The sequence below is a fragment of the Protopterus annectens genome, chromosome 1.part1, assembly GCF_019279795.1.
Source record: "Protopterus annectens isolate FY-2018-M chromosome 1.part1, PAN1.0, whole genome shotgun sequence".
NCBI classification, from domain to species: Eukaryota; Metazoa; Chordata; order Ceratodontiformes; family Protopteridae; genus Protopterus; species Protopterus annectens.
Genome location: NC_056726.1, coordinates 354,649,213 through 354,672,260, shown reverse-complemented (window position 1 = coordinate 354,672,260; position 23,048 = coordinate 354,649,213). Strand labels below are relative to the sequence as shown.

The window sequence follows — 23,048 nt, the reverse complement described above, 5'->3', positions numbered from 1 at the left end:
AGACTATATTCCTTTAAAAAAAAATCACCTCCAGACTCTTTAGTCAAGATAAAGACTGGAACTTTTCCATGCCCAACGTACTACAAAAAAATATCCCTCATCACAGCATAGGTAACTACAGCCCTCCATGAACCCCCTTGGCCCATACCTCCTACCTAGCCCAGCATGGAGCCCCTATGTTTTAAGCCAAACACTATTCTCTTAAGAAACTTCAACTATCCCTCCAGGAACCTGGGGGGGTTACACATCATCAAACTTTTATGCCCAGAGATTTCTAGACCAACACAAACTCTGGACCAGTTAGTCCACATCCCAACCACAAATAATAAAATCCTTGACATGATGCTTATTAACATGGGGCAGCTCTATTCCCCACCAGTTATAACTAATCCTAGTTAAACAAGACCACAAGTTAGTCACATTCCATACAAGACTGAAGTCTGAAGCATCTTACAATGCCTCAGTATTCAGACACTATGTGAAGGCTAATTTACTTAAACTGAATGTTGACTTGGCTGAATCCAAAAGCCTCCTCCAACTCAATGACCACACTGCTTATGCACAATCCTTTACTGCCAGATTCTATACATATATACACTCGTGCATGAATCGTGCCATCCCAAACAGAACCAAGATGCTCACCTCCAAACAAAGGAAGCCAATCTGGTGGTCCCCTGCTATAAACAAACTATACAACAGAAGGAAAAAACTGTTGCAGAAAAGATGAAAATCCCAGGATGCAAAAAACTCTCTCACCAGCCTCAGTAAGAGGCTGAGATCCCTCATAAAATCCTCAAAAGCTAGTTACGAAAATAAAAATTGCCAAAAATTCCCAAAGACAACCACAAGGCATTCTATAGTTATGTTAAGAATCTAAATGGAAATTCTCAGATCTGCTCTGAGCTACAACAGAATGGCATTAAATATACTGCTCCCAAGGATATTGCCAATATCCTGGCATATCGATTTAGTGCCAACTTCACCCCCCTCTCACCCCCTAAGGGACCATCTCAATACCAAAAGACTGCCAAATTCCAGTAATCATGGCCACACAGGTAGAAACCGCACTCTCCAAAGCTAAGAATACAGCATCCATGGGACCAGATGACATCACAGGCTGTGTACTACATGAACTACAAAATGAACTGACAACTCACCTAAGTGTCATGTTTAATCATAGCCTCAACTCAGGCTTCGTGCCCACCGAGTGGCTCATAGCTACAGTTATCCCACTCCACAAGGGGTGATCTGCCTTGGATCCCGGGAACTACCGTTCTATCAGTCTGACAAGCCTGATCTGCAAGGGCATGTAACGCATCATCATGGAACTTATAAACAAAGACATTGGCAACCTTCAAACACTGGACCCCACCCAGTTTGGGTTTGTGAAGGGCCGATCTTGTCTCCTGAATCTGAATGACTTCTTCGAATCAGTCTCCAGAGCTGTGGACGAGGGTAAGGCGGTCCACACAGCCTATCTGGACCTCACAAAGGCTTTTGATACCATCCCCCAACTCTGGAATCATAGATAAACTTACTAAGCTGGGCATAAATCCCTACGTCACTCGATGGGTTGCCCACTGGCTTACTGAAAGAACCCAGACTGTAAAAGTAGCCGACTCCTAATCCAGCTCCAGACAAGTGGAGTACCTCAGGGTTCAGTCCTGGGACCACTCTTGTTTGGCATCTACTTCTCTGAAGTACAGGCCAACACTAAGGGACGCTGGCTAACAAAGTTCGCAGATGACTGCAAACTGGGAGCCATTATTGAATCCCCAAATGATGTGGATATTCTACAAAAGAGCCTTACAGAAACAGATGCCTGGTGCCAGAGCCATGGGCTCAAGCTTAATGCCAAGAAATGCATAGTTATCCCCTTTGGAAAAAAAACATGTACCCATGAATTACCAAATAGGTGGCAGTACACTAAACATCTAAAGTGTGATGAGAGACTTAGGGACACAGGTGGACAGTGGGCTTACTTTCGATGACCACATCTCCACAACAGTCAGGAAATCCTTCTATGTGGCACACCTCATCACGAAGGGCTTTTCATCCAGAAAAAATGAGGTCATTGTCCCACTGTACTCATCCCTCATTAGACCCATTATAGAGTATAATGCCACATTTGGTATGTACCTCACAAGACATCTGCAACAGCTGGAAAGGCCACAGAAATACCTCACTAAAAGAATCACAGGCCTAAAGAAGATGTCATATGTTGACCATCTAAAAAAAACTCCAGCTATACTCTTAGTGGCATATCGTCTACTCAGAGGTGATCTCTGCTTAACATACAAGGCCATGTCCAACCCTGAGCTGTTGGACATGCTCCACTTAAAGAAATCCCAATCCCTCAGAGCCACATGCTCCAGGGATCTAAACCTTGTCATCACAATGAACAAAACATGCTGGAGGGATAGGTTCCTGATCCAGAGACTCCCCATACTCTGGAATAGACTGCCCATACATGTCAAGCAAAGCGCCTCATTGGCCCTCTTCAAGTGGTACCTTGATAATTGGATGGGAGATGAGGAAATTCACCCTGGCGATCATGTCAGTCACCCTTTTAGACAGGGGTCCAGAGAAGTAAATATTGTGGGAAGAAATATCCAGGGAATTGTTATGGCTAGGCTTGTATGGGCCCTAGGGCCGATAGCCTAGTACCAACTTATGAACCTATATAAACAGCTGCAGAGGTTCATATGTCCCCCATCAGAAATAAATATGTTCAATTCAAAAATTAACCCCTATGGCAGAACCCCAATATAAACAGGTTCTGCAATAAAAGAATGAATGCACACAAATGTAAATCTAGCTGTCAAGAAGCCAAAACAGTCTAGATAAATTAAACAAGGAACTGTGGATCCTAATCAAATCCACACACAGACAGACAAAAGGTAAAAACAGCCACCCAAGTGAAAGCTAACTGCAAGGCCTTCTTTAAGTATGTTAGAAACCTCAAAATAAATGCCTAGCACTGCACAGAGTTTATAGTAAATTGTATCACAAAGTCACACCCAGAGGACGTAGCCAATCTATCAGCAAACAAATTCAGCTCTATCAACACCCTCTTCTCCTCTCCAAAATTCTCAGATGCAGTACCTGCACCTACAGATGCTATTCAATATTAGCCTCAAAACAGGCTTTGTACTAGATGAATGGAGGCCAGCAACAATAAATGCCATGCACAAAACTGGGGCTTCAACACACTTGGTAATTACAGATCCAAAAGCCTAACCAGTCCTATCTATAAGGCTATGTAAAGGATTATGGAACTAATAAAGAGAGTCTATATTATATTATCAAATGTTGAAAACATCAAAAACGTAAATATCAACACCAAAACCTCGAACAAAATCATCAAAAGCTGAAAATGTAGAATAGCATACTTCCGAACTGTCATGGTTGGCCAACATCGTATCCTGCAACAGAAATTAAATAAATAACCCTATAAACCACTAACAAACTTGCGAAATATAACTGCAACAAATGCTGAAAAACAACCACAGGTGGAAGACCAGTCCAAGGAACAAAATATAACCCACTGAGGCAAGTTATAATCCACTGAGACAAGTTTTAATTCCGACAAACAAGTTGTGTAAGCACTTTCGTCTTGCTTCTATGAGCAAGACTTCATCAGACAAACAGAACTAATGCAAAATGCAGCTATTTAAAGTGTAGCTGTTTGAAATGTCACATGCTAAACATCAATTAGCTTCTAAAAGCAAAATTACAGATATTTAAAATACATTTTAATTGTGTCTTTCGGCTTTTCCCGGTTAGGGGTCGCCACAGCGGAACTCCGGTCCGCTAATGATTGACAGTAGATTTTTACGTGATGGCTTTACCGGGCCTAACGCAGAACCTTCAACGAAGGAATGCCCATTCACGCATGTCGCCACACAGAAGACGCTCTAACTGAAAATCGAACGGGCAACGTCTAAACTGTGAGGCGACAACGCTACCGCAGCACCACCGCCGCAAATAAATAAGCAAGCATGAATAAAACTGACCAAAAATAAACATGCACACTGAGGATGACCTGATTTTAAGAAAATTATATAAAAATACTTTAATGTGCAAAATGAACAATTCATTTAAAAGAACTAACCGCTAGTAAAATCATATATCCAAATGTACAGAAGAAATGTTCACATGTTCAATTACCTCTGCAGAATCTTCAGTTTTAAAACACAACTAAGATTGTTGAACTAACAGGCTGCTGTTTAATCTTAGCCTTACTACAGGATACATACCCAAAGCAACAGTGGTCCCACTCCACAAAGGAGGTGTTTCTACGGACCCTGGAAATTACCGCCCCATCAGCTTGACGAGCCTGGTCTGCAAAGCTATGGAGAGGATCATTATGGAACTCATAAATAAAGACATTGGGGACCTACAGACACTGGATCCTACCCAATTTGGTTTTATCAAGGGCAGATCCTGCCTTTTGAACCTGGTCGACTTTTTTGAAACAGTCACTAAGGCCATTGATGAGGGTAAGGCAGTTCACACAGCCTACCTTGATCTTGCAAAAGCCTTCGACACAATACCCCACTTGGGCATCACAGATAAAATCACCAGCTTAAATGTAAACCCATATATCATAAGATGGGTTGCAAACTGGCTCAAGGACAGAACCCACAAGGTCAGAATTGCTGGAGCCATGTCAGACTCTAAGCCAGTCACAAGCGGCGTCCCACAGGGCTCGGTCCTGGGACCCCTCTTGTTCGGCATTTATTTTTCCGAGGTGCAAGCAAACATAGGAGGATTGTGGCTGACAAAGTTCGCAGATGACTGCAAACTGGGTGCCATAATTGATACTCCAGCGGACACAAGCATCCTTCAGAAAGGTCTCATAGAAACAGATAACTGGTGCCAGAGCCATGGCCTTAAACTGAACACCAAAAAATGTATAGTCACACCCTTTGGGAAAAGCAAAGTACCCACAAATTACCACATAGGTGGTAATCCATTAAGTACGGAAGAAGTAATCAGGGACCTAGGGACCCAAGTTGACAGTAACCTCTCATTTGACACTCACACTGCCAAGGTGGTTAGGAAGACCTTCTATATTACCCACCTTATCATGAAAGGATTCACATCTAGATCAAGAGAGGTCATTGTGCCCCTATACTCTTCCCTTATCAGGCCCATAATTGAGTACAATGCCCCATTTGGGATGCACCTTACCAGACACCTGCAGCAGTTAGAAAGACCCCAAAAGTACCTCACCAAGAGGATCAAGGGTCTCAAACATATGTCATATACTGCCCGGATGAAGAAACTCCAGCTCTATTCATTCTCATACCGCCTACTCAGAGGCGATCTATGCCTGACGTACAAGGCCATGTCCAATCCGGAATTAATGGACATGCTCCACCTCAGAAAATCCAAATCCACCAGAGCCACGAGAGCGAGAGATTCTAACCTCAACACAGAAATAAATAGGATGTGCTGGAGGGACAGATTCATAACCCAGAGGCTCCCTACACTCTGGAACAGAATCCCAGTCCATGTTAGGTAGAGCCCCTCACTGACTCTCTTCAAGAGAAATCTTGACGAGTGGATGGGAGATCGTAGGTTTACCCCGGGGGTCATCTCTGTGTCACTACTAGACAGAGGCACAGTAAACTAAACCCTAAATGGGCATAGTATTCTCATTCCAAGGGGTGGCAAAAGCCACACACACTCTGGCTAGGCTTACAAATGCCCTAGGGCAGATAGCCTAGTATGAACCTATGAACAAGACAATTTATGTTCTTTGTCTTCTAAGGCAACATAGATAAATTCTCACAGCTAAATTATAACCCCCTATATAACCCCAAATGGCACACAGGAAATGAAAACCGGGGAAGTTACAGCCGCAGAGAGACCAGCCACCAGTGGAGTCCCCCAGAGTCCTTTGCTGGGACCTCTCCTGACTGGCATCTACTTTCTGAAATAAAAAGCCAATATCTAACGGCTCTGGCTGGCCAAGTTTGCAGATGACTTCCTTGCCACTTCATAAACGTATGTTTACCTCAACTCCATTGAGACTGTTTATTTTGGGGGGTTTTTTGTTGTGTTTAATCTTAGCCTTACTACAGGATACATACCCAAAGCAACAGTGGTCCCACTCCACAAAGGAGGTGTTTCTACGGACCCTGGAAATTACCGCCCCATCAGCTTGACGAGCCTGGTCTGCAAAGCTATGGAGAGGATCATTATGGAACTCATAAATAAAGACATTGGGGACCTACAGACACTGGATCCTACCCAATTTGGTTTTATCAAGGGCAGATCCTGCCTTTTGAACCTGGTCGACTTTTTTGAAACAGTCACTAAGGCCATTGATGAGGGTAAGGCAGTTCACACAGCCTACCTTGATCTTGCAAAAGCCTTCGACACAATACCCCACTTGGGCATCACAGATAAAATCACCAGCTTAAATGTAAACCCATATATCATAAGATGGGTTGCAAACTGGCTCAAGGACAGAACCCACAAGGTCAGAATTGCTGGAGCCATGTCAGACTCTAAGCCAGTCACAAGCGGCGTCCCACAGGGCTCGGTCCTGGGACCCCTCTTGTTCGGCATTTATTTTTCCGAGGTGCAAGCAAACATAGGAGGATTGTGGCTGACAAAGTTCGCAGATGACTGCAAACTGGGTGCCATAATTGATACTCCAGCGACACAAGCATCCTTCAGAAAGGTCTCATAGAAACAGATAACTGGTGCCAGAGCCATGGCCTTAAACTGAACACCAAAAAATGTATAGTCACACCCTTTGGGAAAAGCAAAGTACCCCACAAATTACCACATAGGTGGTAATCCATTAAGTACGGAAGAAGTAATCAGGGACCTAGGGACCCAAGTTGACAGTAACCTCTCATTTGACACTCACACTGCCAAGGTGGTTAGGAAGACCTTCTATATTACCCACCTTATCATGAAAGGATTCACATCTAGATCAAGAGAGGTCATTGTGCCCCTATACTCTTCCCTTATCAGGCCCATAATTGAGTACAATGCCCCATCTGGGATGCACCTTACCAGACACCTGCAGCAGTTAGAAAGACCCCAAAAGTACCTCACCAAGAGGATCAAGGGTCTCAAACATATGTCATATACTGCCCGGATGAAGAAACTCCAGCTCTATTCATTCTCATACCGCCTACTCAGAGGCTTATCTATGCCTGACGACAAGGCCATGTCCAATCCGAATTAATGGACATGCTCCACCTCAGAAAATCCAAATCCACCAGAGCCACGAGGCGAGAGATTCTAACCTCAACACAGAAATAAATAGGATGTGCTGAGGGACAGATTCATAACCCAGAGGCTCCCTACACTCTGGAACAGAATCCCAGTCCATGTTAGGTAGAGCCCCTCACTGACTCTCTTCAAGAGAAATCTTGACGAGTGGATGGGAGATCGTAGGTTTACCCCGGGGGTCATCTCTGTGTCACTACTAGACAGAGGCACAGTAAACTAAACCCTAAATGGGCATAGTATTCTCATTCAAAGGTGGCAAAAGCCACACACACTCTGGCTAGGCTTACAAATGCCCTAGGGCAGATAGCCTAGTATGAACCTATGAACAAGACAATTTATGTTCTTTGTCTTCTAAGGCAACATAGATAAATTCTCACAGCTAAATTATAACCCCGCGTATATAACCCCAAATGGCACACAGAAATGAAAACCGGGAAGTTACAGCCGCAGAGAGACCAGCCACCAGTGGAGTCCCCCAGAGTCCTTTGCTGGGACCTCTCCTGACTGGCATCTACTTTCTGAAATAAAAAGCCAATATCTAATGGCTCTGGCTGGCCAAGTTTGCAGATGACTTCCTTGCCACTTCATAAACGTATGTTTACCTCAACTCCGTTGAGACTGTTTATTTTGGGGGGTTTTTTGTTGTTGAAAAATGGATGAGGAGAAAGAAAATCTCTTAGGTAATTTGAAAAAGGTGGGCTGAAAATCAGAGATTCCTTGTATCAACTTGCCCCTTTCATTACACTTTTGGATCACTATTGCAGCAGAGGGGCCAAACAGCAAGCCTCTATACAAGGAAGAATTTAAAATCTCATTTTTGTTACAATTAGGGGGTTTCGAGAATGTAGCCAAGCAAACCTCCTTAAAGCAATACAAATAGCCATAATCCTAGAAGAATATCAACAGAATCATACAAACTACAAACAATGAGTTTATTCTATTACCCAGGTGTCTACTACGTTATTTAAAACATATTTTGATTCAGAAGTAGAAACTGTAGATAAAACATTCCTATTACTTTCACAATGTGTCAGAATGAACTTTAACATATGAGCCTGACAATTTTAAAATCTGAAATTCAAAGCTGTACAAATATATTTTTCCCCATACCCATCAGTAATTAGAAAGAGTAGAACTGGAATTAAATGCTTAGCAACATAGGAGTCAACTAAGGCTAAAGCTGCTGGGTCAGGTTTGGGAACAGTATATAAAAATTTAAACTACTGAGGAACTTTTTATATCCTATCTGCCTTGTTAGGGACAGCTGGCTATCAGGAAAATTGCAGGCAGTACGACGCATGTAGATTCTGGAAGACACTTATGTAACAACTCAGCATTTTCTGAGGAACACAGAAACCTCCCAATGAACACATTGGTACATTCTAGCAATAGTCTCAAAGAAAGAGAACTCCCCACAGGGAAAATCAGAAAGCAAGTTTTCCTCTCATTCTGAATCAGAAATCGGAGGACAAAATCCTTCCTGTTCAGATTCAGAATCCTAAATCTCTTCAGAAAATGAGGCATTCCTTCTTTCTTTTACCGGAAACTACTGTACAAAGAGGATCAACAGCTCACTCAACCCCTGAGTCAGTCACAGTGAATTACTATCCAAAAAAATTTGAGGAGGAATAGATACATGCTTGGCTTTCTGTTTCTTTTTAACAGGAAAAACTGGGCCAAAAGTGTTACTAACAGCAGCTGCTGCTTCCATGGGGATCGGCACAGAATTCTGACACAACATGGGTATTTCATCCAGGAACAAGGAGGTCATAACATTCCTGTACTCCTCCCTTATCAGACCCATTACTAAGCACAATGCCCCCTTCAACATGCACCTTGCCAAACACATGCAGCAGCTGGAGAGACCACAGAGGTTCATGATCAGGAAAATCCAGGGTCTCAAACACATGTCCTAAAAGCCCTGTTCCACTACTCAGTAGCCTTATACAGACTGCTCAGAGGTGACCTGTGTCTGGCATACAAGGCCATCTCAGACCCAGCCTTGATGGGAGTTGCTGCACATCCGCAAGTCAAAATAGACTCAGGCAACCCGCACGCAAGGCTTAAACCTGGTCTGGGATATTAATAGAACTTGTTGGCGGTAGAGATGCGTGTCCCAGAGACTCCCCCATCTACAGAATAGACTCCATCTCCATGTTAAGCGGAGTACCTCTCTAGCACTCTTTAAGAGGAACCTGGATGACTGGATGGGAAAGAGAAAATACACCCTTGGGATCCCACCAGTGTCCCTGCTGGATAGGGGAAACAGGTGCTGACATTGTGGGAACATGAGCAAAATTCTTGTCTAGGCTTACAAGGGCCTCCGGGCCAATAGCCTAGCATCATCCTATGAACCTTCCCTGTACCCTCTCTCCCAGGACCAACAAATGAGTGGCTCTCCCTTGCCCACTGAAGGGACCCAAACAGCTTCAGAGAATAAGGCTAACCCCCAGTCAATAGTGGCTGTAGGTGCTACACCAGCAGGATCTGGGGTAAAAGATTAGTAGTCTGAGGTACAACAAACAGCCACAGCAGAGTTACCTACCTGGGGCTGAGGCAAACTGCTAGCCTGCTGTGGTAGCAAAAGCTGTTTGCTTAACTTTTTATTTTTGTGGCAGGAAGGAGGACAGACCGTGCAACTGAATCTGTTCCATGGACAAGCCAAAATGGTGCTCTCTATCCTGGGGAACACAAGCAACTTATGCCAGTAAGACTATCAGCCCACAAAAGATACTTTTTTTGACAGAAAAAAAGCATTTTCAAACATTAGACAGCCTCACAGTTGGAAAAAAAAAAATCTCCATAGAAAATATTTTATCAGTTAATTAACACTACTTTTAAACTAACAGAAATGAGTGCTCCATTTAAAAATAAATTACAGTCCCTAGACAATTTGATAAAACACAACATTCCTAGCTTTTAAATAACTTTCCTGAAGAGGAAAGTAATAAAACATAAGCAAAAAGTAAGAAAATGGAAGACCCTCCACCCCAAAGGGAACTTATCTGCCTAGATAAGGAAAGCACAAGCCGACCATAGATTCTCTGAAGCCTCAGAGGTGCATACACTTTGGCAGCAGGAAAGTATCAGAGGGCTTTGCACCCAAACTAGTCTTTTAATCAGTTCAACTCGAGCTGCTTGACAATTTGGGCCCATGGAACGTGCCCTGAAGCTTTGCAAGCTGGATGGCTTTTACACCCTTAGCAGGATATAACCCACTTAACTAAGGCTACTGCAGCAGTGATCAATATGAAGAACATCAAGAACTAATAGTCTGCCTGCCATTTAGAAACGGCTTGAAAAATTGAAAGACTTCTTTCCTTGCAGTCAAGGAAAGGAAACACTGAAGTGCTTTGCTTCCCCTGATTCCATCCAAGTAAAATCTTAACTGCCTGTGCACATCCAAGATAAATATTTTTCAAGGTTCAGAAAAAAAAAAGACAGTTATAAGGCCTACATCAATGAAACTTGTATTTCAACCATAGGCATTACTGAAGGCTTAAGTTCTCGGTGTCACACACTCTTTATGGAAACATACAATGGGCTCTTTGTACACCAGGGTTTGGATCTGTGAGATCCAGCTGTCATAACAGTAGATTTAATGTAATCCTCTTTTTTTTTTTTTTTTTTTCTTTTAAACCAAACTCCTAATACTATGCTAGAAAGCCTCCCACACTACAAACAAATGAACTGCATGCATTTTCACTCATGCCAACCCCAACTACCGACTGCAAAAACCTCGGCCTCTTTTCTCTGTTCCACTAACCCTTTACATTTTACTCCACTTTCATATGCAAAAGACACCAAGTCAAGCACCTTTGTCTTCCTCAAATTACATCCCTACACTAACACGAGACATCTTTTTCATATTGTACAAAATGTACACAGATAATGTGCGTGTTCCCTTATCTTAACTTTGTAATTTTTTACACTTTGTGCTCTATACCTTCACTATTTCACTCTCCTCATTCCCTCCCTACTCCAACCATCCCGTCCTATTGTCCCATGTACTACATACTTAATTACTACTACTTATTCTTTGCTATCTTCACACATTTTGTTTGCATTCATATTACTACTTTTTGTTAACTTACTTGTCTACTGTAATTTAGATCTGTCCGGGCTAAGACCACAACAGGTCCATTTGAATCAGAGCTCTACGCTGATAAATAAGTGACACCTCCTTTATCTTTCTCTTATCCCCTGCATATACACAACTTTTTCAAAACAATTTTCCACAGCTAAAGAAACATCAGTGTCTACGCTCTGTCAAACACTTAGCACAGTTATGCTCTTTTTGCAAATACTGTGGGATTGTTCATTCCTCGTTTACATTGTTTAAGAAGATGCTTAAGTCTGAGATTTGTTCTTGCACACTACTACTTAATGTATTTTCTTATTTCATCCTGGACTTATTGTTTTACATTTTAATGTGCTGAATGCACAGTTTGTCTTGTTTGTAGTCCCCCCCCCCCACCCACGCATGCAAAATTAAGTCACTCCTCTTAAGACACTTCGAATTACATACATGAAAATAAATTCTTTAATTTCTATGCACAGAAACATGAGCCAGACTTGTTCATACAAATTTCAAAACTCAAATCACACCATAAAATTGCACTTGTTACTGACTGACTCACCTGCACTTATGGCACTGATAAACATTCTCTCCACAGTTTCCACATACGCCAGGATTGGCTGGAACAGAGGCACTGCAACGAGGGCACTGTAAAGTCTCTGAAGAGGCCTGGTAATTCTCATAGAAATCTGCAAACTCAATCATAAGGTTTGAGGCCACTATTGGGAGTGGTAGGTCTATCTTCACCTCTGTCTGCCCTGGAGTCAGCTGTACTTTTTTAGCTTTGTGCCAACGAGCTGGCCTGGAAAAAAAATATTGCACTATAAGGAATCCAAGTCAAATAACCATTAATTTGTTCACAAAACACTTGGCAACCAACAAATTCATGCATGCTACTCACATACATTGTGTGTGTGTGTGCGTGTGTGTGTGTGTGTGTGTGTGTGTGTGTATATTTAAAATTTTGTAAATACTTATACAGTGAGAGGGAAAAGGGGGTCTCCTGGAAATTACTTCATCAGTATCAAAAATGGGGACCAGTTTACAGATAACAAAAACACAATATGAACAGAAAGCACAGTAAATCTGTCTCAGGGAAGAGTACACAACTTTAGTTATTACTTCCAACAGCTAGGTATGCTGACTTTCTTAACAGGATGCAGTAATGTGATGAGGACATACCATCATTTTTAAATACTAATCAAGAGAAGCAAAATAACAGAAAAATATTATTGCTTGTTAGACAGATATGAATAAATTACAATGCAGCACTGGATATTCTCACCTCAAACTGTCTAGAAAATAACCAAGAATGACAAACTGATTTGGGCAGTACTGCAATAGTTCAGACACACAGAAACATTGGTGGAACCAGTGCAGGTTATGTACAGGGATCCAATGACGTCTGAACAGTGTTCTGACACTCAGGATTACCAGTGGAACTGTATGTGCATTAGGATGCAGGCTTGAACCTACTCCTGCTCATACTAGTGATAAATTACATCAGCAAACAGGTTGGAGGGGACAGATCAAAAGTCTGCTACATGCAAATCATGTGGCATTACAAGAAGACTCTCAACAAGAACATCAGGAAATGGTAAGGGACTGGAATGCAAACATGAAGGCACATGAGAGGAAACAATACAGACAAGACAGTGACCGTGGCAGTAAATGTAGAAATCAGGAGCCGGTGAAAACTGAGACAAAAGGTAAAATAGTGGAACAAGTTAACATCTTCAAGTATCCGAGAGGGGTGGTTGAGAAGAAGGAAAATATGAACGAGGAAGTCCAAGCTAGAGGGGCTGCAGCCAACTGGCACAATGTAGCAGAGGTAGTACATGACAGAAGATTACCAAAGAACCTGAAAAGTGTAAAAACAGTGGTGCAATTTTTTATGACACAGGGACCTGGGTAGCAGAAGCAAAGCAGTTCAGAAAGCTAAAGGTGATGGAGATGAAGTATCTCAGATGGCTAGTAGGATGCTCACTTTTGCCAAGAAAAAACACCCCAGGGACAGTCATGCCATTCTGGCTAAGCAAAGGCATTCCCTGCCCCTTCACCCTTGACTAACAAGAATGCCTCCCCTTTGCCCAGTAAGGTCACTCCAACAGCTGCAGAGGATGTCTCTAATCTCCCAACCCATGGAATCTGTACATAATACACCACAGGGAGCCAGGGAAACAGATGAATGGTCTGAGGAGCCAGTAATGGCACAGCAGTCTCAGGCATCTGTGGATAAGCCACTTTGCCTGCTACGGTTGCAAAACTGGTTTAGTAATTTTCTCCTGTGTGTAACTGGAAGAAGGAAGAACCAAGGGACCAGTAGGATGTTCTAAGGTTAAGATGAAAAAGATGCCCCTATTCCAGGGGACGCCTGGCAACAGTAATCGATAACCAGGTAGGCTGTTATAAAAAATAAAAAGAAACTTACCTCCTTAACAACACAGAAGAATGTACTTTCAGCACTTAACCAATTCCAAAAGTAAAAAGTACAGTTTTGTACCTACCATAAATGTAGATGTCCGATAGGAATGCATCTGCAGTCCTTACAAATGGGTTGTCCTGTCATCAGGCAGCCCTTCGGTCGGCCAGATTCCAAAGTCTGGGTCTGGCTTCGGCTGGTGTCGCACTTCACCCGACGTCATAGCTGCAGTTATTCGGGTATAAAGGCATCAGCCGACGCCATTTTCCTCAGTGTTTCTTGCCCCAGATGCCAGGTGCCCTCTTGGAAGGCTAAATTTGGATAAATGCCAATGATTCCAAATAGTAGAGAGCAACCACAAAAAATAAGCATGTATGTACATATATACAAACAAATACACCATAATAGATCCCCCCCCAGCTAGCTATAAGATGGCCAAATACCCTAGGAGTACCACAGAGGGGAAGGTGGGTAATCCTGACTGCAGATGCATTCCTATCGGACATCTACATTTATGGTAGGTACAAAACTGTACTATGTCCTTCAAGGATGCATCTGCAGTCCTTACAAATGGGTAGAATACCATAGCTAAACTAGGGGAGGAGGAAAAAAGAGATTATGGTGTAGTTAGGATCCCTTGCAACACAGCAGTGGCAAAACCTGCTCGGGATCTAGAGTATAAAGGTAAATTATAATGCTTGGCAAATGTATGCACGGAGGTCCAAGTAGCAGCCTCTATAATGTCCTTGGTAGCCACTCCTCGTAAGAAAGCTGTGGTAGTGGCTATAGCCCTTGTAGAGTGAGGCCTGATGTTCTCTGGAGTTTTCTTTCCATGGTAGGAGTAACAAAATCTAATGCAATTTCCTATCCACTTGGAGATTGTTTGTTTTGAAATTGCTTTTCCTTCCCTTCCTATTGCATATGCTACCAGAAGCTGGTCAGTTTTCCTATTGCTCTTGGTTCTGTCCAGGTAGTAGCGTAACTGTCTATGCACATCCAAGGAATGTAGCAGTCTTTCTCCCCTGTTCTGTGGGTTGGGGAAGAAGGTAGGTAGGTGGATAGCCTGATTTAAAGATACTCTGGATACCACCTTAGGCATGAATGTAGGATTAGTTCTCATGGAGACACTATCTTGATGGAAGATCAGGAAGGGTTGTACTGCCATTAATGCCTGTAGTTCAGATGCCCTTCTTGCTGAAGTGATTGCCAGCAGGAAAGCAGTCTTCCATGACAAGAATTGTAATTCTGCTGTTGCTGCTGGTTCGAAAGGGGGAAGTGTCAATTTCTCTAGCACAAAGTTCAAGTCCCATGTTGGCAATGGTGGTTTCCTTGGAGGTTTTACATTTTTAATTCCTCTTAGAAACTGCCTGAGCAGAGGGTGTGAGAATACTGGAGGATCCAAGCTGTATTCTGCTGAGATAGCTGATGCATGTATCTTGATGGAAGAATAGGACAGGCCTGTGTGGAAGAGCTCTGCCAAGTATTCCAAGATGCTGGCTATGTTTACCAGTGACACATCTTCTCCTTGCAGTACTCCAAATGAGAAATCTTTTCCATTTTGCTGCATAATTTTTTCTTGTTGAGGGTCTGAGCCTCAAGCATAATGTCTTTAACCCTTTGGGATAAATTTGGGTTAATTGATCTTATGTGATGTTCCAGGCAGTCAGCTGCAGAGTTTTCAGGTTTGGATGCAGGATGTTGTAGTTGTTCTGTGTTAACAGTAATGGTACCAGGGGTAGTGTCCATATTAGTTCCCGAGACAGGCTCCTTAGTAATGGGTACCAATGTTGCCTTGGCCAGTCTGGAGCTATCAGAATGATCTTTGGCCGGTCCTCTTTGATCTTCAATAGCACCTTGTGCATCAAAGGAAGTGGTGGGAATGCATATGCTGACAGGTTTTCCCAACTGAAAGATAGGGAGTCCACCTTCCATGCAAGTGGGTGGTACATCCTCGTGCAGAATTTCTTTAGCTGGTGATTGTGTGGGGATGCAAATAAGTCTATTTCTGGGAGTCCCCATCTTCTTGTGATGGCCTTGAAGATGTCCGGATGCAGCATCCATTCGTGGGCATCCGTGGTAGTTCTGCTTAATATATCTGCTAGAATGTTTTCTTTTCCTGGTACGAAAATAGCTCGTAACTGAATGTTGTAGCTCAGAGCCACATTCCATAGGTCCAGTGCCATCCGGCATAGAGGGTATGAGTGTGTGCCTCCCTGTTTGTTGATGTACCACATCACTGTGGTGTTGTCTGTCCTTATCATCAGATGACCTTCTCGGAGAAATGGTCTGAATGACTGGATTGCCAGTTTTACTGCCAGCATTTCCTTTAGATTTATGTGCAGGTGCAGCTGGTCTTGAGTCCATAAGCCTTGTATGCACTTGTCCAGCATGTGGGCCCCCCAACCGAGGTCTGAGGCGTCCGTCATGATGGTTTGGCTTGGTTGAATGCTGTAGAAGGGCAATCCTGTGTTTGATTGGCAGACCTGAGCCCACCATAGGAACTCTTGCTTCAGGCAGGGGATTATAGGAATCTTGGTTTCGAGGCTGTGCTTGTGTTGAGACCATAAATTTTTTAGGTACCACTGTAGCTTTCTCATATGCAGTCTGGCATGAGGAACCAGTATTATGCAGGATGCCATGAAGCCCAGGGCTTGCAGTACTTTTCTTGCTGTCAGATGGTTCTGCTTTGTTAATGCCAAGAAGTAGAGAGGTAATTGCTTTTGCTTTTCTACGGTTAGAAATGCCATTTGCTTTGATGTGTCCAGCTCTGCACCCAAAAAGGTTATTCTTTGGGATGGTATCAGCCTTGACTTTTTTATATTGACTGTATATCCCAGGGCTTGTAGCAGGTAAATGACTCTTTGTAAGTCTTCTGTTAGTTTGTTCATGTTGTCCGCTTGTATCAGGCAGTCGTCCAGGTAGGGGTAAATTTGGATTCCCTGAAGCCTGCAATGAGCAATTACTGATGCCAGGCATTTCGTGAACACTCTGGGCGCAGTAGATAAGCCAAAGGGCAATGCTGAGAATTGATAATGCTCTGATCCTGCAAGAAATCTGAGGTATCTTCTGCAATTTGGTCGTATGGGGACGTGCAGGTATGCCTCCTTGAGATCTAGAGTTACCAGCCAAGACTCCTTGCCCAGCATGGGAAGAAGCTGCTGTAGAGTCAGCATTTTGAATTTTGGAACAATGAGAAATGTGTTTAAAGCGGACAGGTCGAGAATAGGCCTCCATTTGCTCTCTTTTCTTGGTACCAGGAAAAGTCTGGAGTAAAATCCCTTTCCTTGTTCCATAGATGGTACCTTTTCCACAGCTCTCATCCTTAATAATTGAGATATTTGTTTTAGAGCTTCTACCTTTTGAGTTGGTGGTAGGTTTGGCATTCCTCTCTTTCCTGGTAGAGTATGGAAATGAAACCTGTAACCTTGGTTTATAGTTTGCAAAATCCACTAGTCCCTTGTGATGTAATGCCAGTTCTTTGAAAATAAAGCTAGCTTTCCGCCTAAGGGTGCTTCTATTTGTTCCCTGGTAGGCGGTGCCAGAGCCAAGTCACTGTGATTGTCCTGATGCAGTGGTGGTGGCTGCGCCTGTGCCTCGCTGGTTGTTACCCTGCCACTGGCGTCCCCTGTAGGCACCTCTGGATTGGTTTCTGCCTCTTGATCGCCTATCCCTGCCTCTCTGTGCTTTAGAGGAGTCTGGAAAGGACCAATTTTTGGAGGGCCAGTTCCTGCTAAACCTTGGAGGTTGGACCTGTAAGAAATCTTTCACTGTTTGTACAGATTTTGCTTTCTCCTCCATCTTCTTCAGTACCTGTTGTGCAGGTGGACCAAATAAATTAGCCTTGTCCATGGGAGCATCTAATAGCTTTTCTTTGACATGGTCCGGTAAGGCCTGCTCTTTCAGCCATGCATGCCTTCTGATAACTGTGCCAGTCATGGCTGATCTAAAGGAAGCCTCCAGTGCATCATAGCCGCATTTTAAAGAATGGTTACTAACTTGCTGAATGTTATATACCATTTCCTGAACATACTTCTTATCAAAAGGTTCATCAGAGGACAGCTTTTTAGTTAACTGGTCTAGCATAAATTCTTGATATTGTATCATATGAAATTGATAGTTCAAGGCTCTAGCTGACAGAGTAGCAGAAGTGTAAACTTTTTTACCCCATCTCTCTAAGGACCTGGATTCCCTTACAGAGGGGAGGGTTTTTTTAGCAGAGGTAGATGCTACAGCCTTAGGACCCTGGGAGATAGTCTCGGGATCTGCTAAAGGAGCCTTGTATAAATGGTGATGTGTGTCCGGGACCCTGTAGAACCTATCGGGCTTAGCAGGGGCCGGAGGTAAAGAATCAGGAGCAGTGCAAGCATCATTAAATGCATCATCTACAACAGAGAACTGGAGGTATAGCTAAAGGCCTATGTTGAGGTAAATGCAAAAAGGTTCTAAGCCTTTTCCTGGAGTCTGAAAAATCTTGGCCCTGCCACTGAAATTGTTCCCTCATGGCATGTAAGGTTTCCCCAAAGGAAAATTCCTCAGGTGGAGAGGCAGAAGGGATGGACTCTTCAGCATCAGAGTCTTCGTAAGGGGAATAAGGAGCCTCTGGAGGGTCTGTATTTTCTGGATCATCAGAGGAATCATCTGTGGACACTGGCTCAGGGGGCTCTGCTCTAGGCCTCTTCTCTGGAGGTGGATGAGAGGCCCTGTCTGGATGAGGTTGGGATCCCCGGATTAAAGAAATAAGATCCTCTGCCAAAGAAAGCATTTGGGAACTGGAACTGGGCCTGTGAAAGGGGGTCTTAACAGGCACAGTCTTTGTAGCTTTAGCTGCTTTAGCCCTAGCAAAGGCCTTAATGGACATGGCTGCAGGAGGCCTAGCAGCTCCACGTGCAGGAGATGAAGTATCCAGGGGAATAGTGTCAGATAAATCCTGAGAAATCACAACAGCAGGTTGGATTTCAGAAGCCGATTCCACGAGGTTAGAAGAAGCCTCGGTAGAAGGCCTGTTTTCGGCTGAAGGAAGAACCGCTTGCTCGGTTTCAGCCGAAACCGAGACACTCGCGGTTGGCTTAACCGTGGTTTCGGCTGAAACCGCGGACCGCGAGTGTCGGTCCTTTTCTTTGCGTTTTTTGGAGATTTGTGAAGTCGGAGGATCCGACGGCATAATATAAGCAAATTCAGAGCCGAAAAACTGCTCAGCAAATTCCGACCGACGTCTAAGCGTCCGTCGGTTAAAAGAAGCACAGGCTAGACAAGCTGCTACGTCGTGGTCTGGGCCTAAGCAAGGTAAGCAGTAAGAGTGGAAATCTTTATGAGGTATTTGTTTCCCACAAGTTAAACAGTTATTCACTTTTTCTGACATCGGCTGAGGCAAGAAAGAGTCCCCAATGGGGTACTTAGCTTTTAGAAGTCTTCAAGTAGTATTCGGTAGTAGTAATCTCTGGTTCTGACCGACCGGCACTTGCGAACAGCTTCTGCTTCGGGTGCCACGCGGCAAGAAAGACTGAGGAAAATGGCGTCGGCTGATGCCTTTATACCCGAATAACTGCAGCTATGACGTCGGGTGAAGTGCGACACCAGCCGAAGCCAGACCCAGACTTTGGAATCCGGCGGACCGAAGGGCTGCCTGACGACAGGACAACCCATTTGTAAGGACTGCAGATGCATCCTTGAAGGACATCAAAACAATGATTAACACAGAAAAATACTTTTAAATTAAAGTGACTTTTTTATTTAAAAGTAATTAAAGGTAATGTGAAAGTCTGGAACACACTTTTTCCTAGCTTTAAAATTAATATTTTACAGACAAATGTACAATTTCTACCAGTAAAAGTAAAGTGAAAGTTTTTCTCCCCCTGAAGGGAACTCATCTGTTTAGCAATGAAACAGCATCAGCTGAATCCTTGAAAACCTGCACGAGGAGACCTCTTTGGCAGTAGGAAAGCTCTGAAGAGCTTGGTGCCCAAATATAACTTTTTAAGCCAGCTCAGCTCAAGCTGAATAATGATTTAGGAGTGCGGAAGGTGCCCGGAAAGCTTTGGAAGCTGGCTGGCTGTTGTGTCCTTGGCAGGATACAAACTCATACAGAAGAAGCTACTGCAGCAGTGATCCATATAATGAACACTACATGGAATCACTTTTACCAGAAAATGAAATGCTACCACCACCAGATCTCACTCAGGGCTGATACCACTGGTTCCTCATATACCACTGAATGCGCCTCACATGCAACCTGGTCAATGGTTGAGTAGCAGAATCTTTTCTTGCAGGAGAGAAAGAAAACAGTCTTGGTGTTATGGGTGCCCCACAATGTGTGTGTGTGTGTGTGTGGAAGTGGTGGTGGGGAGGCTAAAGAAAAGGACTCAGTTTTCTGTGCAGTAGCCAAGACAGGAGTATATTCTGGCTAGAAAGGCAAAATATTTCTCTGAAAACATCCAATATCGAAAACTGTTCAGCAGACAGCTCTCTTTTGGCAAAAGAAGTGGACCAAGATGAGTGAGGTTTGATTGGCAGAGTAGGTGGGGGAGAAATCCTCTGCCCAGTCTCTACATACTCTTTAGTAAAACACAAAGTCAAAAATAGCATGGGACAAGATATGTGCCAGCAGGACAAATGCCCCAGAAGCAGGCACCAGGCCTGCTAACTGCAGTACAGGTAGTTCAGCATTTTTTTAAAGAATGATCACATCTCTCTAGGACACAAAAAAATTTGCAGCTGTTCCTTGGTCTAATGAAAGTATTTGGAATGCACTTAAATTACACAACCACCCACTTCACTGTAATGTCTTTTTTATTAAAAGAAGCACACTGCTGATGTTCAGAAGCTTTCGAAAATTCATCAATGTGGGACAGACACTGAGGGTGAAAAGTCCTTTAGTGGATTCTACTGGCCATAAGTACAAGTGACTGCTCCTAGGGGTGTCACCGGCTTGAGAAAGGTTCTGAACTCATGGTTTAAAAAAATACTAACAAAACAATTAGTTACAAAAGTAGGAAAGAATCCCAAGCAAAGTACATACGACACCCATACAGAATTCCTTGGTGGTAAACCAATGGGATGAATTTGGATAGCACATGTGGCACAAAAATCTAAGGATAAGCAGAATTCAGTGTTTAGAGGGATAAAGTTCAACGTTTTACCCAGATGTCATGGGTTCAATTAGTGGCATGGGTACTGCAGAAGTTGGCAAGAGGCAAAGCATGAGTGACAAATGAGTGCCTGATCACCTTTGTCAGGACAGAGAGCTGGTGGAACACATCTGGGAAAGCACATTCTCAATCTCCTATGGAGATCACACATGTTAAAAGTACAGAATCCTGCTAGGAAAAGTACAGTTTTGTACCTACCATAAATGTAGATGTTCGAAGATCCACATTGCTGCAGTCATAACCTGTGGGTAGTCCGCTGTCCTCGGTCGGCCTGAATACCAAAGTGTTAGGCTGGCGTCGGTCATGGTCGCTCAGATCTGACGTCAGTACGCCGCGGTACTAAAGCGCATGACCGACGTCATATCCTCAGTCTTTTCTTGCCCCAGATGTCAGAAGGCCCTAAAAAGAAAGGCCATAGCCAAAAAACAGAAAAAACATCCAACCACCCATGTACAAACAGTATTTACAACCCAAACCACACAACCACCCCAAACTACAGTGGGGAAGGAGGGAGGTAATTGACTGCAGCAATGTGGATCTTGAACATCTACATTTATGGTAGGTACAAAACTGTACTATGTTCTTCATCTCACATTGCTGCAGTCATAACCTGTGGGTAGAATCCCAAAGCAAAGGTAAAGGGAGGTTGGTAAAATCACAAAGCATTGGGAGTTGCTAACATGCCCTGTAAAACTGCAGTGGCAAACCCAGCCCTAGACTTAGAGTAAAGAGGGAGATGATAATGTTTAGAAAAAGTGTGCACTGAACTCCAAGTAGCTGCCTCCAGAATATCTTTAGTAGCTACACCCCTTAAAAAGGCAGTAGAAGTGGCAGTAGCCCTAGTGGAATGAGGTCTGATTCCAGCCGGAACCTCCTTACCGTGATGAGAATAACAAAAAGCAATACAATGGCCAATCCACTTAGAAATAGTTTGTTTAGAAACAGGTTTCCCCCGAGAACCCAAAGCAAAAGAAACAAACAGCTGTTGAGACTGTCTGAACCCTTTAGTTCTGCTCAAATAATAACGCAACTGCCTGTGAATATCCAAAGAGTGCAAAATTTTCTCCCCTTTATTTTGGGGATCAGCATAAAATGTAGGCAAATGAATAGACTGGTTCAAGGCCACATTTGAAACAACCTTAGGCATAAAAGTAGGGTTAGTACGCAAGGATACCCTATCCTTATGAAAAATCAGGAAGGGTTCAACTGCCATTAGAGCCTGTAATTCAGATACCCTTCTAGCAGATGTAATGGCCAACAAAAAAGCAGTCTTCCAAGACAAAAACTTCAACTCAGATGTAGCTGCAGGTTCAAAAGGAGGTAAAGTGAGTTTTTCAAACACAAAATTGAGATCCCAGGAAGGAGTAGGAGCTCTACGTGGGGGTCTTATGTTCTTTGCCCCTCTAAGAAATTGCTTAAACAAAGGATGAGAGAATAATGGTGGGTCACAGTCATAGTGAGCAGAAATGGCTGCAGCATGAACTTTTACAGAGGAGAAAGACAAACCTTTGTCTAGTAATTCTGTAAGATACTGAAGTGAAACACTCAAATTAGGTACTGAAACATCAAAGCTCTGTGCTTTGCTCCAAAGAAAAAATCTCCTCCATTTATCAGCATAAACCTTCCTTGTACTAGGCCGTCTGGCCTCCAAAATAACATTCAAAACTTGTTGAGGAAGCTGCGACCCTCCAGGGTCTAGAACAGAATATGCCAGGCCGTCAGATGCAGGGACTGTATCCTGACATTGAGGAAGTGATCGCCTGCCTGGGACAAAAGGTGTGGAACTGGTGGCAAAGGCCAAGGAGGCTCCCGTACTAAACTCCTCAGCAGAGGGTACCAGTGCTGACGTGGCCAATCTGGAGCTATTAGAATCATGGAAGGCTTGTCCTGTCTGACCTTCAAGAGCACCTTGGGAAGGAGAGGCAGAGGAGGAAAGGCATAGACGTGAAGATTGCTCCAACTGAATGATAAAGCATCCACTTTCCAAGCTTTTGGATGAAACATCTTTGTGCAAAACTTTGGCAACTGGAAATTTAGTGGAGAAGCGAACAGATCTATGTCTGGAGTCCCCCAAATCACTGTCAACTGTCGAAATACATGAGGATCCAATTTCCACTCGTGGGGATCCACCATATGTCTGCTC

At 43.5% G+C, this 23,048-nt stretch overlaps 1 protein-coding gene across 1 annotated transcript in view; it reads right to left on the bottom strand.

Annotated features, from left to right (window-relative positions):
• Positions 1-23,048, bottom strand: part of UBR4 (ubiquitin protein ligase E3 component n-recognin 4) — a 3,959,899-nt gene that overhangs the window by 895,510 nt on the left and 3,041,341 nt on the right. The window contains 1 exon segment of the mRNA XM_044087073.1: positions 11,901-12,140. Within this exon segment, the coding sequence (XP_043943008.1) occupies positions 11,901-12,140 (240 nt within the window).